The sequence below is a fragment of the Salpingoeca rosetta genome (genome assembly GCF_000188695.1).
Source record: "Salpingoeca rosetta unplaced genomic scaffold supercont1.11, whole genome shotgun sequence".
Lineage (NCBI taxonomy): Eukaryota > Choanoflagellata > Craspedida > Salpingoecidae > Salpingoeca > Salpingoeca rosetta.
In genome coordinates this window covers 722,405-737,404 of record NW_004754923.1, presented here as the reverse complement: position 1 = coordinate 737,404, position 15,000 = coordinate 722,405, and the positions used below count along the sequence as shown (strand labels likewise).

General features: G+C 56.0%; 6 protein-coding genes across 6 annotated transcripts in view; 5 read left to right on the top strand and 1 right to left on the bottom strand.

The window, feature by feature from the left end:
- The window catches only part of PTSG_04865 (uncharacterized protein), a gene marked incomplete at its 5' end in the record, with an annotated part of 8,848 nt that extends 2,689 nt beyond the window's left edge, over positions 1-6,159 (top strand). Inside the window, 20 exons of the mRNA XM_004994127.1 lie at positions 243-341; positions 604-693; positions 908-1,126; positions 1,304-1,436; positions 1,652-1,734; positions 1,852-1,975; positions 2,138-2,282; positions 2,424-2,481; positions 2,631-2,709; positions 2,923-2,981; positions 3,102-3,165; positions 3,291-3,460; positions 3,713-3,963; positions 4,163-4,284; positions 4,414-4,544; positions 4,751-4,836; positions 5,033-5,172; positions 5,311-5,444; positions 5,700-5,831; positions 6,020-6,159. Of these exons, the coding sequence (XP_004994184.1) occupies positions 243-341; positions 604-693; positions 908-1,126; positions 1,304-1,436; positions 1,652-1,734; positions 1,852-1,975; positions 2,138-2,282; positions 2,424-2,481; positions 2,631-2,709; positions 2,923-2,981; positions 3,102-3,165; positions 3,291-3,460; positions 3,713-3,963; positions 4,163-4,284; positions 4,414-4,544; positions 4,751-4,836; positions 5,033-5,172; positions 5,311-5,444; positions 5,700-5,831; positions 6,020-6,053 (2,353 nt within the window). The 3' untranslated portion in view covers positions 6,054-6,159. The remainder of the gene's footprint in view (positions 1-242; positions 342-603; positions 694-907; positions 1,127-1,303; positions 1,437-1,651; positions 1,735-1,851; positions 1,976-2,137; positions 2,283-2,423; positions 2,482-2,630; positions 2,710-2,922; positions 2,982-3,101; positions 3,166-3,290; positions 3,461-3,712; positions 3,964-4,162; positions 4,285-4,413; positions 4,545-4,750; positions 4,837-5,032; positions 5,173-5,310; positions 5,445-5,699; positions 5,832-6,019) is intronic.
- On the bottom strand, positions 6,115-6,979 carry PTSG_04864 (uncharacterized protein). The gene is made up of 2 exons (XM_004994126.1): positions 6,810-6,979; positions 6,115-6,472 (listed from the first exon to the last, which is right to left on the bottom strand). The coding sequence occupies exons 1-2, from the start codon at positions 6,969-6,971 to the stop codon at positions 6,335-6,337; spliced, it is 300 nt and encodes a 99-aa protein (XP_004994183.1). The 5' UTR covers positions 6,972-6,979; the 3' UTR covers positions 6,115-6,334.
- Positions 6,980-7,158: 179 nt separating this feature from the next.
- Positions 7,159-9,613, top strand: PTSG_04863 (uncharacterized protein; the record flags this gene model as incomplete). The annotated part of the gene is made up of 6 exons (XM_004994125.1): positions 7,159-7,413; positions 7,641-7,887; positions 8,206-8,612; positions 8,855-8,914; positions 9,158-9,305; positions 9,579-9,613. The coding sequence occupies 6 exons, from the start codon at positions 7,159-7,161 to the stop codon at positions 9,611-9,613; spliced, it is 1,152 nt and encodes a 383-aa protein (XP_004994182.1).
- A 2-nt stretch (positions 9,614-9,615) lies between these two features.
- PTSG_04862 (uncharacterized protein) lies at positions 9,616-11,265 on the top strand (the record flags this gene model as incomplete). The annotated part of the gene is made up of 4 exons (XM_004994124.1): positions 9,616-9,992; positions 10,277-10,451; positions 10,771-10,857; positions 11,044-11,265. Exons 1-4 carry the CDS (start codon positions 9,652-9,654, stop codon positions 11,263-11,265), a joined length of 825 nt encoding a protein of 274 aa, XP_004994181.1. The 5' UTR covers positions 9,616-9,651.
- A 790-nt stretch (positions 11,266-12,055) lies between these two features.
- PTSG_04861 (uncharacterized protein) lies at positions 12,056-13,966 on the top strand. Its single transcript, XM_004994123.1, has 2 exons — positions 12,056-12,742; positions 13,229-13,966. The coding sequence occupies exons 1-2, from the start codon at positions 12,096-12,098 to the stop codon at positions 13,803-13,805; spliced, it is 1,224 nt and encodes a 407-aa protein (XP_004994180.1). The 5' UTR covers positions 12,056-12,095; the 3' UTR covers positions 13,806-13,966.
- Positions 13,967-14,219: 253 nt separating this feature from the next.
- PTSG_04860 (serine/threonine protein phosphatase pp-X isozyme 1) overlaps positions 14,220-15,000 on the top strand; it is a 3,458-nt gene continuing 2,677 nt past the window's right edge. The window contains exons 1-2 of the mRNA XM_004994122.1: positions 14,220-14,467; positions 14,706-14,829. Coding sequence (XP_004994179.1) covers positions 14,445-14,467; positions 14,706-14,829 — 147 coding nt within the window. The 5' untranslated portion in view covers positions 14,220-14,444. The remainder of the gene's footprint in view (positions 14,468-14,705; positions 14,830-15,000) is intronic.

Genomic DNA, 15,000 nt, shown 5'->3' with positions numbered 1-15,000 from the left:
GCGTGTGGCGTGTGTGTGTGTGTGTGTGTTGTGGTTTTGTGTGTACTCTGTGGATGTGACTTGGTTCTCAATGCACGGCAACCTTGTCCACCTCTGCATTTACGTGTTTTCCTTCGCATTCTCTTGCTCACACTCGCTCACACACACACACACACACACACACACACACACACACACACACACACACACACACACACACACACACACGCTGACACCCAAATACACACATCTCACACTGGTAGCGAGCGCCTGCGCCGGATCCGCCAGGATGAGGAGCTGCAACGCAAGATCCAGACAACGAAGGATGCCATGGAACAGAGCAAGCAGCGCGTCGACAAGATGTGCGTTGTGCTGTTTACGACGGCACCAGCCATGCCCTTGTTCATTGCAGTAGTGTACAGGCGCACACCGTTCTGCTGCCCTGCTCATGTTGGGTGTCTCTGATACTGCCTACCATTCACTCCTAATTCGGATGTATTCGCTGGCTCGTCACCGCTGACCACCGCGCTCCCACACTTTCATTTCCATGAACGTGCACACAATGTGTGTGTGTGTGTGTGTGTGTGTGTGTGTGTGTGTGTGTGTGTGTGTGTGTGGCGGTAGTCTGAAGAAGCACGGGTCTGAGCTGGAGGATGCTGCTGGCGATCAGCTCTCACCAGACCGCTACCACGCCGCAGTTGTCGGCGCCCTGCAGTACGTACAGAAATGTGTGCATGTGCATGTGAACACGGGTATGTGTGTGTGTGTGTGTGCGGGAGCACATGTGTTAGGCTTGGGTGTTTGCTGCAACTGACATTTTACCACCACACTCACATGCTCACATACTCTCACACGGTCACCTTTACGCCTTTACACACACTGTCACTCTTACCCACATCCCCCCCCCCACACACACACACACTCACAGATCGCAGGAGCGACACCTGGACAACGCCAACCGCAACCGCGATGCTGTTGTGCAGCACTTGGCCGACAAGAACGCGCGTCAGTCGGCCATCAAGCAGTCTCTTGAAACGTTGCAGCAGGAGCACAGCGCGTGGTCGCAGCGGCTGGCGAAGGAGTGCCCAGAAAAACCGCTGGACGACGCTCTCAAGGAAGCAGAGGCCGCCCTGCGCGATATGCGAAGGTCACACCATGGTTGCTGAATGTGTGTGTATGTGTGTTTGTCTGTGTGTGTGTGTGTTTGTCTGTGTTGTATGGGTATCAAATTACTCTCCTTGGCGTCTCTGTTTCCTCACGCGTCTCTGTTTCCTCACGCGTCTCTGTTTCCTCACGCGTCTCGTTCTTCCGCTTTGTGGCGCAGCATGCAAGACCTGCGCCCGGCCATGGCAAAGGTGTACAGGGTCATCAAGCAGAAATCTCAACAGACGCACGCCTGCTTTGTCTGTCAGCGTGATTTCGCCTCAGATCAGGAAGCAGAGGACTGCCTGCGCCTGGTACGTGCGTGGTGGACAGTCACTTTCACAACCACACCTGACATGCATCCAGGTCACATCAAACACGCGCACACATGCACACACTCACACACACACACACACTCGCTCAAACGCACTCTCACATACTCACACACTTACACACATAAACACACCCTCTCCTTTCGCCCTCTTCTTGCGTCGCATCCCTACTCCCTCCTAACCCCCATCATTGACAGATTGAGGAGAAGATGCAACGGTTCTCGTTGGAGAGCTCAGGCGATGCCGAGAGCGTGACGGTACAACAGCAAAAAGTCGACAAGTGAGTCCAGCGCTTGCTTGCGTGTGCATGCATGGGTTGGTTGCTGTGCCGCCGGACGCGTCCATTCAGGTTGCCAGTGCTGACCGCTGCTTGCCTCTTTGCTTGCCCGTGATTCAGGTTGAAGGGGCTTCAGATGGAGGCGAAGCGGTTCCAGCGGCAGGAGGAGCGCATGTCGGAGCACGAGGGCGATTTGGCCGCGCTCGACAACGAAATCGAGGAACTTGAGGCCGAGAAAGAGAAGGTATTGTGTCATGGTCGTGGTGGTGCCTGTGGTTGTTGAAAAGGTGCCTGTGGTTGTAATGGTTGTGGCGATTAGAGTGGCTGTTGCTGCTGCCCTTGGTGTGGTCACGCGATGTTGACACGATACGCGTCGCTGCTCCACTTATGCTTCTTGTGTGTGCAGACTGAGAGCCACATTGATGACACGAAGGACGCCATCCAGCGTCTGCGCGCTCTGTGCGATGTGGCAAAGGATCTTAAGGCGTCACAGCAGCGCATCAACACCTACACCAAGGAGATCAGCAGCCTCACGTCCCGCCTCACCTCGGGTGTGTGTGTGTGTGTGTATCTGGCAGTCTCCACATCGCCACACTTGTTTTGGTGCCCTGCCCCCCCACACACACACTGAACATGTGGATGCACCCATCCTTGCAAATCCCAACACACATGCGCGCGACATATGTACACAGGCGACACCATCACGTTGGATGAGGCTGAGCAGGAGCTGCAGAAGCTTCAACGAAAGCGGTGAGATAACATGTGTGTGCGCCGCTGTGTTCGGCTGCCACAACCCTTGCACACAATCCTCGGGTGCTCTTCTCTCGCTGCATTGAAATGAGATGTCACCTCATCCGCCTCTTCATGTCGTTGTCGTGACTTGGCGGCTGACATTGCAGGGAGGAGCTGTTGCAGGAGGAGAGCGACGTTGTGCGTCGTCGAGGAAAACTGCAGAGTGCATGTGTGCAAACGCAGCAGGTGGGTGTTGACGTACACGTGCATATCAAGTGCGCACATGCGTGCATGTCCACTCATATGCAATTGCGCTTCTATTCCCCTTTCCGAGTGTGTGTGTGCGTGTGTGTGCGTGTGTGTTTGCGTGTGTGTGTGCATGTGCATGTGTGTGCGTGCGTGCATGCGACGAGCTCATCCGAGTCACGTTGGCTTGCAACATGTGGCGTGCGTGTGCAGGGCGTGTCAACAAGGAAGGATGAGCTGGCGAAAGTGCATCAGGCATTGGCGCAGCAAGCGTAAGCAGCCACACCGTAAACACAAACACCCACATGCCACGTCGCACACAAAGCACTGGAGCATTCTGCAAGTTTCTCATCAGATGGTCTGCCGTTTTGCTTTGTGATCTTGTTCTGCAGGCGCCTGCGCGAGCAGATTCAAGCGCAGTCGCAAGAACTCACGGCCACACAAGACCAGCGCAAGGTGTGTGTGTGTGTGTGTGGATGTGGATGTGCTGTGTTGTGATATGGGACGAGCGAAACTTGCACCAGTGACGTGTGCGTGTATGCGTGACATGCACGTGGTATCCTCCATGTGCGTGTATGCAGGCGTTGAGGACGGACCAGCAGCAGTACGAGAAGGCGATGGAGGATGCGGACCGTGAGCGGCGGGATTTGCAGCACGAACGCGAGCAGGTGTTGGAGAAGAGCCAACGGGAGGTCAACAAAATCTCGCGCTGCATCAACCGCCTCGACGCCATTGAATCAGACATCAATAGGTGTGTGTGTGTGTGTGTGTGTGTGTGTGTGTGTGTGTGTGTGTGTGTGTGTGTGTGTGTGTGTGTGTGTGTGTGTGTGTGTGTGTGGGCGCGAACGCCTGCTTCGATCACCTGCTGCACACAACCCAGCTCAACCCAACATTTCCCATGCGCACTCCCACTCCCACTCACACACTCTCTCACACACACTCTCACACACTCTCACACACACTCTCACACTCTCTCGCCCTCACACAAACGCTGCGCGGCCAGGTATGTTGCCTCTGGGCAGCGGCAGCGGCTTGCCAAGTGCAAGGAGGAGTTGGAGGAGCGGCAGCGCGACCAGCGCGAGCTCTCCGACCGCATTAAGGACCTCGACCGCCACATGTCGCAGCTCTCATCCGACGTGTCCACGCATAAGCAGTACCGCGCAAACATCGAGGCAAACCTGCGGCACAGGGAGAAGGAGGAGGAGATGCAACGCGTCAAGGCAGAGACTGACGCCCTGCGCCAGGAAATGACAGGTGGTCATCGTGCGCATGTGTGTGCGTTGTGTGTGTGTGTGTGTGTGTGTGTGTGTGTGTGTGTGTGTGTGTGTGTGTGTGTGTGTGTGTGTGCGTTGTGTTTATGTGTGTGCGTGTCGAATTGAGTGTGGTGATGAAGTCTCAACCGCTGCTGCCACCACCCTCTCACCGTAGCCGTGTTTTGTCTCCAACGCAACAGAGCAAGACGAGGATGAGGGTGACCTTGGTGATCGTAGCGAGCTGGAGGAAGAACGAGACAGACTCTTGCAGCTCAAGCACACACTCACCGGCCGCCGCAGCGAACTCCTCAACAAGCTCCAGGTGCGTATGCATGTGTGTGTATGTATGTGTGTATCTGTATGTGAACACAATGTGAGTCAACGCACACATGTCTTCGCGGGATCACCTGTGCTTGGCTGACCCCACATAAGCATGTGCATGTGAATGTAGGTGGACGAAGAAGATTTGGGCAAGCCGCATCTGAAGAACGTGGATGCAGAGTTTCAGCGAAAGAGTATTGAATGCCAGGCAACGAAACAGCTGCAGGAGGATCTGAACAAGTACTACTCGGCCCTCGACAAGTGAGTAGGAGTTGCCTTGCAGCTCCTTGTCGCTGTTGTCATGGCTGCTGTCATCGTTTGCCTGATAACACCACGGACACTGTGGCCACGCCTTTGTGTTGAACAGCGCTCGCCTTTGTGGTTTGGTGGATCACTGGCGTGTTCGCTCACCGTCACCTGCGTACGATGCACGTGTGGCATTGCTTCGTGTTGATTTCTGCCTGTAGCGCGATTGTCAAGTTCCATGCGTTGAAGATGGAGTCCATCAACCGCATCATCAAGGAGATCTGGCAGAAGACGTACCAAGGCAACGGTACGCGTGGGCGTGGCGTGGGCGTGGGGGAGTGGGGGCGGCGCGTGTGTATATATGCATGTGTGCATGTGTGCATGTGTGCGGGAGGGGGTGTCTTTGCATCCACACACACACACACACTCTCTCTCTCTCTCCAATGTCTCACATGCAACCACTCCTTGATGTGTTTGCTTGAACTTCATCCCCATCTCCTCAGACATTGACTATGTGGAGATTGTGTCTGATGTGGAGAAGAAGAAGGAGACGACGCGTGGGAAGAGCTACCAGTACCGCGTGGTGATGGTGAAGGGCGACACGCGCCTCGACATGCGCGGCAGATGCAGCGCAGGACAAAAGGTAGCCAGACACTCAAGGAGGGGGGGGGGGTTACACACACACTCATTCTCGCACATACATGTACGCATACACTCATTCACACACACACACGTGCACGCACACACGTGCACACTCCCGTGCATGCCCGTCTCCTTGCAGGTGATGGCGTCGATCATCATCCGGCTGGCATTGGCCGACTGCTTCTGCGCCAACTGCGGTGTGCTGACGCTCGACGAGCCCACCACTAACCTCGACTACGAGAACAAGGAGGCCCTCGCCAAGTGTCTTGCAGAGTACGTGCGTGTGGTGCTGGCTTATTTTGCTCGATGTGTGCAAGCCGATGAATGGAGTGATGGGGCAATGACGTTTATTCGACTTCCAACTATTCACGTGTGCATGTATGTGAGCTCATACCTTCGCTTACCCACACACTACAACACACACACACACACTCTCTCTCTCTCTCTCACTCACTCACACACACACACACGCACACACACACTCACGTATGAACACGATCACTCACGCATACGCTCGCACTGGCACAGCATTGTGAATGACCGCAAGGTGAAGCAGCCCAACTTCCAGCTGCTGCTCATCACTCACGACGAGAAGTTCCTGGAGTTGCTGCATCGCTTCTCGCTCGGCCGCATCTATTACCGCGTCTCAAAGGACGAAAGGTGCGCGCGTGTGAGTCGGGGGTCGTGCGGATGTCACACGAGCACTGCATCCGCACTTTGCGTGTTGGCTGCTTCTGCTGCTGCTGCTGCCTGATCCTCCTCCTCCTCCTCCTCATCATCCCCCCCCCCCTCATATTGCGTGCACCCCTCTCACAATCTTCTTTGTTGTGTTTGCGCCACCGCAACAGGGGACATTCGGTGATCCGCCAAGTGTCTGCGTAGTGGCAGCGAGCAAGAAGTCGGGGTCTGGGTGTCCGAGATGCACGGGTCATGGGCCAGGTGCCGCGCGCATGTTGCTAGCGGCAAACTGCACCACCACCCCCCCCCCCCTTGTTGTTGCTCTTGGTGCCGTGTCTGTTGCTGTCGTGTGTTCTGGCTTAGTTCTGCCGGCATTCATTAAACGAATCCATAATGAAGCGTGAGGGTTCTTTGCTTGCTTGCTTGGAACGTGGTTGGCGTTGACAGCAGTCACGAGGTCAACTTGCTTCTTCTGCTTGGTCTGGTTAGGAGCGTTCCATGTTCTTGAGAGTGGTCAGGTCATCCCGTGCGGAGGAGAGGTCTTTGTCACGGATGACGCGGCGCGCCAGGATTCGCGTTTGGATCGAGTCCTCCAAATGCTGGGACACCGCTTGCTGCATCCACTGTGAAGTGGTCCACAAGCCAAACCAAACGCGGAACGGAACAACGTGAGCGAGTGCATACGATGCACTTGGGCATGGTGGCACTGTCTCAGAACAACAGCAACCAGCCAACACGCATACTCGACGCAGAGAGCGCAAAGCAGAGAGCGAGATAGAGAGAGAGAGAGAGCGCGCACACGAAATAGAGAACGCGCGCGAAACAGAGAGCGGGAGAGTGCGGGGGAGATACACGTATCACATCACCCACCCACCCACGCACACACACACACACACACACACACACACACACACACACACACACACACACACACACACACACACACACACACACACATACAGTGGGCATTGCATTGCGGAGCTGTGGGTCGATGGCGCCGCGTGGATCAAGGCTGTTGACACGGGCCTTCTGGCGGATGGAGAGCATGACACCAAACAGCAACACGGTGATGCCAGCCGCCACCAGCAGCACAAAGATCTCCTCAACCGCAACCACAGCCATTGCCCTCGTCGAAAAGTGGCCCAAAACATCCACCACTCTTCACAACTCGAAGAGGGGAAGCACGAGAAGGTGCTGTGTGTGTGTGTGGGGGGGGGGGGGGGCTGTTGGTGTGTGTGTTGATGATTCGCACGGCGTGGTTAGATCGAGAACACCGACAACCCTCTCTACTTAGCTAGGAAGGACGATCATGGAAAGAAAACGAGCCAAGAGGGAAGGTGGTGCTGACAATGGTGGCGCCGACAGTGGTGGTGCTGACAGCCACAGCCGAGGACGGGCAGTGGCTGAGGTGAAGCTTGATGGTGCAGGTTGCAGTGGTGGTGGCGATGGTTCTCTGTGGGCCCAGTGCGGCCATGGGCAGGCGAAGGAGCCAGTGGTGTTTCGCGGCGCTGCAGTTCATTGGCCCTCAGCATTTTGGTCGCCCACGCTACTAGCCACACACCAGGTCATGATATGCACCAACACAGGGTCTACACATGTGATGATCGGTCATGCCTGTGTGCTTGGCTGATTGGCACACACACTCATACTCACAGGCAAGTGCACTTACACACACACACACACTCACACACACAGGCAAGTGCACACACACGCACACACACACACACTTACACACCTACACACACACAGACACGTACGCACGCACACGCACTCACACGCATGCATTGGCAGGCGTTTGGCAGGTGCAACGTAAAGGCGCTGTTCCACAGGGCGAACGAGCGGCCTGCTTCGGAAGCAGACTGCATCACCAGAGAGACCACGCTGAAACAGTTTGCGCAGTGGATACTGCAGGGTGACCGCAGCACACCACCACCTCCTCCTCCAGCACGAGACGTTGATGCCGCTTGTCGTGGTGGGCGTGTTGCTGATGCTGTCAAGTCGGAGCCAGAGCCGAGCGAAAGTGACAGCAAGCACAAGAGTACCGATGGCCACAACAACAGCAGCAACGATACTGGCGATGATGATGATGATGATGATGATGATGATGATGATGATGATGGTGGTGGTGGTGGTGGTGGTGGTGGTGGTGGTTGTGGTCATCTTGGTGGAGAGGAAGTTGAGTGCTCAGGATCAAGTCCTCACGCAACCAGTGCCACGGTGACCAGGATATCATCTCGGACCTCGGATGTGATGGTGGGATATGTTTCATATCAGTATGTGTCGCATGCCTTTGCCAGTGCGCCTCGCAAGCTGAGGGACACCTCCTTCCCGTGGCAAACCCTCGGTGTAAGTGCAGAGTGTGCGAACCTCGACAACGCCGCCTTCTGGTTTGGGACGGAGGGTGCAGTCACGCGGTGCCACTACGACACGTACGGATGCAACCTTGCCGTACAACTCGACGGCACCAAGCGCTGGACGATGTTTCCACCGGGGGTGGCACGTGGCATGTATCCGACACGGCTGCCTTTTGAGGAGTCCACGGTGCGCAGCAGTGTTGATGTTGAGGCGCCAGATGCGAGCGCACACCCGGACTTTGTCGCCCTCGCAGCGCACGCGGCACAGTGGGTGGAGCTGGGGCCTGGCGATGTGCTGTTCGTGCCGCACGGCTGGTGGCACCATGTGCGATGCACCTCCACCGCCATCTCCACCAACCTCTGGATATCCCACCCTGCAGACAAGCGCGCACTTCTCTCCGAAGCCATGGTGTGTGTGTGTGTGTGTGTGTGTGTGCATATGTGTGTTAGTGTGTGTGTGTGTGTGTGCGGACGTTGTGATGCTTCGCCGCATGCGCTTGGGTGGTTGCAGAGCTGCTGCTGAGGGTGTTCGTCGACACCCCTTGCGCATGTGCTGTCTCTTCGGCGTTGTTATTGCTCCTTTGCTTTCCTCCTTGTCCAAGCTTACAGTGCGCAAACTCGCGCGCTTAATTGTTTTGCCTTCGCCCACAGACACAGTACGTTGTGGCATGTGTAAGTGAGCAGCAGCCGACGTGGTTCTGTCCGACCCAGGTCTGTTTGTTGTGTGCCTCGCTGCATTCCTTTGACGTGTGTGCGTGTGCGTGTGTATGCGCATGCATGCGTGTAAGTGTATGGATGGCCAGTGTTGTGCACGTACGCTGCTTTGCTGCGAGTGATGACCGTGTGTGTGTGTGTGTGTGTGTGTGTGTGTGTGTGTGTGTGTGTGTGTGTGTGTGTGTGTGTGTGTGTGTGTGTGTGTGTGTGTGTGTGCTTTGTATGTGGCTGTCGTTGCAGAGTCCAGTGACGCCCTCGCAGGCGCTTGCACTCCTGGGCGCTGCTCTCGATGCAAACGGTGTTCACCTACAGCATGACAGAGATAGTGGCGATATAACTGAAGCGCTTCTCCGACGACGCATCGCTGAGGCGCTCATCAACCCATCAGGTGCAGTGTGCATAACTCTGTGTGTGTGTGTGTTTGCTGTGCTGTTTGCTGTGCTGTTGGCTGTGCTGTTGGCTGCGCTTTGTCGCTTGGTTGCGTGCAGCACGTTTTTTTTTTCAAGCTCACACATGCACACACGCACACACGCACACACGCACACAACAACAACAACACACACGCATCCGCATCCGCACACGCACACACACAACGACACACGCACACACGCACACACAACAACAACACACACGCATCCGCATCCGCACACACAACACGCAGTCATCCAAGATGTGGTTGATGGGGTTTTGCGGTGACATAAATAAATTTCGAATAACTGCCAACGAGGAGTGAGATGAAGCTGGTGGTGCGGTATGTGGTGGCTGGGTTGACTGCGGTGTTGGCTGCGCTCGTGCTTGTTGGCCTCGCGTCCACGAGCTGGTGGGCGAGTGTGATCCACGGACGGGCGCCCGCACTGAAGGTGCTGCCACCGATCGAGCATAGTGCTGTGTTTACGTGCGCCCAAGGGTTCTACATAAACCCACATGATGGCCAGTGCCGCCCGTGTCCACGTGGTACATTCACGTCCCCACCCAGCATCGTGGAATGCGTTCCGCTGCTCACGTGCGACGAGATTAGCCGCGACATCGGCAGCCTCGCCAAGTTTAGCACAGGTGGCGTCAAAACCTTGTTCAGGTACGAAGGAGGGAGTGGGTGATGTTGATGGTGCTGACAATGTGGATTGTGGCGGGACAGGGGAAAGAGGAGGAAACCCGTGTCTGTATCTGTGTACAAGTGTAAATTCGTCTGAATGCGGGGCGTTAGGGTCGTGCCCATTCAAGTGGATGAGTGCATGAGATGTGCGCGGTGGCACGACGGGAGCCTGTACTCTTTTTCTGTGCTGTGTTTCAGGCCTGTTTACCCGCACAGCTGCTTGCGGTACACCCGTCGTCCATCTCTGGATTTGCTTGCAAGCACAGGGGGAGATGGAAGGGCCCGCATGTGCACGCCATTGATGTGTTGGTCGCGCGTCCACACCCTGGATTGGTGGATGATTTTAAAATGGGCAAGGACAACTTGGACGCCATTGGTCCACATCCACTCATCATTCGTCCCATCGGCCACTGCAACGATCCGCCAATGCTGGTGTTTCCGGTGCGTTCCTTCCGCTTGCCTGCATGCAATTTTGTTTCAGCTTGTTATCATGCGACATCATCTGGGCGTCTTGTGCTTGCAAGCAAGCAAGCACTGCCGTTGGCCACCGGCCTGTGCCGCTTCTCACGATTCACCCATCCTTGGACTCACAATCATCAACTCATCAAACAACCCAACAACGCATCAAACAACCCAACAACGCATCAAACAACCCAACCACCCATGCAAACGACTCTGCCGATTCAACCCTCCAACAAACCGTCCATCAATACATTTGTTCATTCATGCTGCAACATCACACACGTCTCGCTCATTGCAGCTGTACCGGCTCGGGTCTGCCCTGAATGTCAATGCTGTTGCGGCACAAGTGGAGGACGCGCTTGAGCTTCGGCTCCAACTCGTCGAGGTACGTGCACGCTGCAGCGTTGTAGCTTGCGTGACTGACTGCTGAAAGACTGTGATTTGATGTGAATGCACGCGTGTGGGCCGCTCTTCCGAAACCAAAGCGCGCGACATGACCTCCAGCTGACTGTCGCCTCAAGGCCCCAGCCAGCTCACAATATGCTTTGGTCGTTTCGTCTTGTTCGCACAGGACTACGCGTCGATACTGGTCCACTTGCATCATCAAGCGAGCAGCAATGGTGCATTTGTCATGTGCGATGCCGACAGCGTCGGGAAGCTGCTTTCTCAGTTTCTCATCTCTGACGACTATCGCCTCATCCTCAACGACGTGGACGCCCTTCCACTCGCAACCCCAACCCACAAGATCAAGTGCGGGCATCGAGAACTCTCGGGCGACTTTGTCGGTGCGTAAACACGAGGCAGGGACGGAGAAAGCGAGCGAGCGAGCGAGCGAGAGAGAGAGAGAGAGAGAGAGAGAGAGAGAGAGAGAGAGAGAGAGAGAGAGAGAGAGAGAGAGAGAGAGAGAGAGAGAGAGAGAGAGAGAGAGAGAGAGAGAGAGAGAGAGAGAGAGAGAGAGAGAGAGAGAGAGAGTGTGTGTGTGTGTGTGTGTGTGTGTGTGTGTGTGTGTGTGTGTGTGTGTGTGTGTGTGTGTGTGTGTGTGTGTGTGTGTGTGCGTGTGTGTGTGTGTGTGTGTGTGTGCTTGCTCTGGATTTTCGACAATACGCGCGTGCGGGCGTTCTGACCTGGTGCACCGACGTGTCGGTGCTTTGTTCGGAGGCCTGTACCACCGGAGGTTGCACTTTTCGTCATTGCTGTTGGCAAATCATTCCATCCTCTGCAAAGAAGCGTTGTTGACACATGTGAGAAGGTATCACAACCCAGGTAGAGTTGAGTTGGCACACACATTCACATTTACACGCACACACATTTACGCGCACACACACACACACATGCCCACAACCTGAGGTTGTCTCGGTCTGCTTGTGTAAGGGCGTCCAACTTCAAGCCTGCCACCGTGGAAGCCAAGGACGTCGGTGGCGGTGCTGTCCCCGTCGTCGTCGTCGTCGTCACCCTTGTTGTTGTTGGCGGTGGTGGTGCAGCAGCAGTCCTCGGCGCGTCCGTCATCGTCCTCCCTGTTGTTGTGGCGTTGCTGGTGTCTGGTCAGGAATGAATGACGGTGCTATCTGAACATTTCTGTATGTCGTGTGTCGCACCTCCATATGACTCACCCTTTGCTTGAGGATGGCAGTGGCGTGGGTGCAGAGGCGTGTGGTGGCGGCACTGCTTGTGCTTGTGGCTGTGCAGGTGTTTGCTGGTGGAGGAGGAGGAGGAAGAGGAGGGGTGAGCGCGTTCCGGCTGTGGCCAAAGAAGCGCACGCGCAAGGACACAGAGGGTGCTGGGAATGATGACACGCAGCAGCTTCTGATGGGAGGCGCAGATTACATGGACGGGCAGATCATCCCCTCCAGCGCGGTTGCCGCCGTCAATGCATACGCCTCCAGCAGTGTCTCGGCCAGAGAATGCTTCTCCGGCAAGCTGCCCTCCGGTATGTACTACTTTGGCGCGGCCGTGTACAACTCTGAGTTGATCATTGGCGGCGGGTTCACGCCTACGGAGAAGCTGTCGTTCAGCGACGACGACAGCCCCATGCTGAGCATGAACGCCGTCAACCACACGTTCAAGTGGACTGGCAGCTCGTGGAAAGTCTGGAACCAGTTCAACGTGACAAAGGGCGAAGCTCACCTTGCCGTCCTCAATGGGGAGCTGTACTCGCTCGGGTCATGCGGAAGACAAACACGCATGTGCCTGGAGAAGTACAACAGCAGCAAGGCCAATGAAGGCTGGCACCTCACCAAGAACCAACTCCCATCCGTCCTCAGCTTTCCAGGGTGTGTGTGTGTGTGTGTGTGTGTGTGTGTGTGTGTGTGTGTGTGTGTGTGTGTGTGTGTGTGTGTGTGTGTGTGTGTGTGTGTGTGTGTGTGTGCGTGCGTGTTTAAGTGTGTGTGTGTGTTTGTGCGTGTTTGCGCGTGTTCTTATGTTATGCTGTGTGTGTGTGTTTACGCCTGTGCATGTGCGTGCGTGCGAGTGTGTGTGTGCGTGCGTGGGTGTGTTTTATGTCATGTTGTGTGTGTTTACGCCTGGGCATGTGTGCGTGTGTGTGCGTGCATGTGCGTGTGTGTGCGTGTGTGCTCATGCAGTAGTGTGCCTTCTCGGGCTTTGCTCAGACACTCTCCTCACTGTGCGCCCCCCCCTTTGTTTCGAAACCCACACGCACACGCACATACACACGCACATACACGCGCACACACATACGTACGCACACACTCACACACTCTCCCTTCTTTGGTCTTCTCCTTCTCCCCTCCTCCTCCTAGAGTGATTGCGGACGAGAAAGACAGCTCGCTGTTCGTCGTTGGAGGCGTGCAAAACAAGCACACGACTCGCGTGGTGGCGCAGTACAGCGCATCCACCGACAAGTGGTTTGCGCTCCCGCCCATGAACATTGCACGCAAGTCGCCCGCCGTGGCCATCTTGGGCAACCGGCTGTGCGCTGTTGGTGGCGTTCAGAGCACGCTGCAGTACTCCTCCCGCACCCTGTATATGGCCCTGCGCTCCGCAGAGTGCATGTTCCTGAGCGCGCCCAGCGCCGGCTGGAGTCTGCTGCCGCTGCTGCCGGAAGCGCGTGGGTCTGCAACGGCGTTTGTGGCCTCCAACAAGCTGTACGTTGCTGGCGGCGTGCACGTGCCGCTGCACTGGCTCAGCAACCGCAAGGAGGATGATGACCTCCAGGCCACGGTCCTGGAAGTTGAGCGCAGGCCATATGTGAGCAAGCTCGACAGCCTTGACACGGCCTCCAGCTGGACCAACGCCTCTGATTCGTCCCGCCTCTTCATCTCCTCCTCCACCCTTGTTACCGTGCCCACCAAGCTCTACAGCCAGCTCTGCACATGAGCCTGCGTGTTTGTGTGTGAAGCGCCAGTAGTAGCAGGTATTGTGGCTTGCTGTTGTGTGCTTTGGTTTTTGCTCTCTTTGTTTGTGTGGCTACCAACGTTTCCAAGTGGCGCCTTTGACACCCCCCCCCCCCAAGCAATAGTACATGCTCACCAAAACAGCTCGTCTGTGTGACGTGAGGGAGAGGTGAGATAGGGCAGCGACAACACACACACACACACACACACACACACACACACACACACACACACACACACACACACACACACACACACACACACACACACACACACACACACACACACACACACACACACACACGCACGCACGCACGCACGCACACACACACACACACACACACACACACGCACGCACGCACACACACACAACACGCAAACCAATTAATTCGTTGCGTGACATTATTCGTTGAGAGACCGCGACAACAACAAACACGCAAACAGTCAACAGCACACAACAACGACGACTGCTGCTTCGACCTGTCACAGCCCACACACGAGTGGAGTGGGAGTGAAAGGGCCGAGCGCTGGGTGGCTGGGTGGCTGGTTGGTTGAGCCATTACTTGTAACTGGTTGTGCGCCACTATTTGGTTGAGCGAACACAAGGAACAAACACGGCACAATGGCGACCAACGATCTGGACAGGTGCGTGCGCTGTAGGTGGCGCGGAGATGGTGATCGAGTGAGGGAGGTTGTGCGTGCACGGTGCATGCGTGCGTGCGTGTGTATGTGCGGATACGTGCATGGGTGAGTGTGGGTGTACTTGCATGGGCTCATTCCTGAACGGAGTGTGGGTGCTTTGAGCCGTAGCGACTGCTGTGTCGATGCCGTTTGAGCGGTCTTGACCCACAACGTGTTCTTGGTGTGGTGCTGGCGTGCGCAGGCAAATCGCCAAGCTCGAGAAGCGGGAGCTGATCACAGAGGACGAGGTCAAGTCGTTGTGCGAGCGAGCAAAGGCGCTACTGCAGGATGAAGGCAACGTGTGCTACGTCAGCGCACCTGTCACGGTGCGTTTCGTGTGTGTGTGTATGTGTGTTTGTGTGTGTGTGTGTGTGTGTGTGTGTTCATGTGCGTTTGTGTGTGCGTGTGCGTGCGTGCTTCAGCGTGTGTGCGTTGCACTGTTGTGGTTCATCGAGTCGTGCTCCTTGTGTGTCGATGGACGAACGCTGTTGCTGGCA

Coding starts and splice junctions, on each gene's coding strand:
- PTSG_04861 (XM_004994123.1), top strand. CDS start 12,096: ATGGCAGTGGCGTGGGTGCAGAGGCGTGTGGTGGCGGCACTGCTTGTG. Junction 12,743..13,228: donor TCCGTCCTCAGCTTTCCAGG/GTGTGTGTGTGT, acceptor TCCTCCTCCTAG/AGTGATTGCGGACGAGAAAG.
- PTSG_04864 (XM_004994126.1), bottom strand. CDS start 6,971: ATGGCTGTGGTTGCGGTTGAGGAGATCTTTGTGCTGCTGGTGGCGGCT. Junction 6,473..6,809: donor TCCGCAATGCAATGCCCACT/GTATGTGTGTGT, acceptor ACCACTTCACAG/TGGATGCAGCAAGCGGTGTC.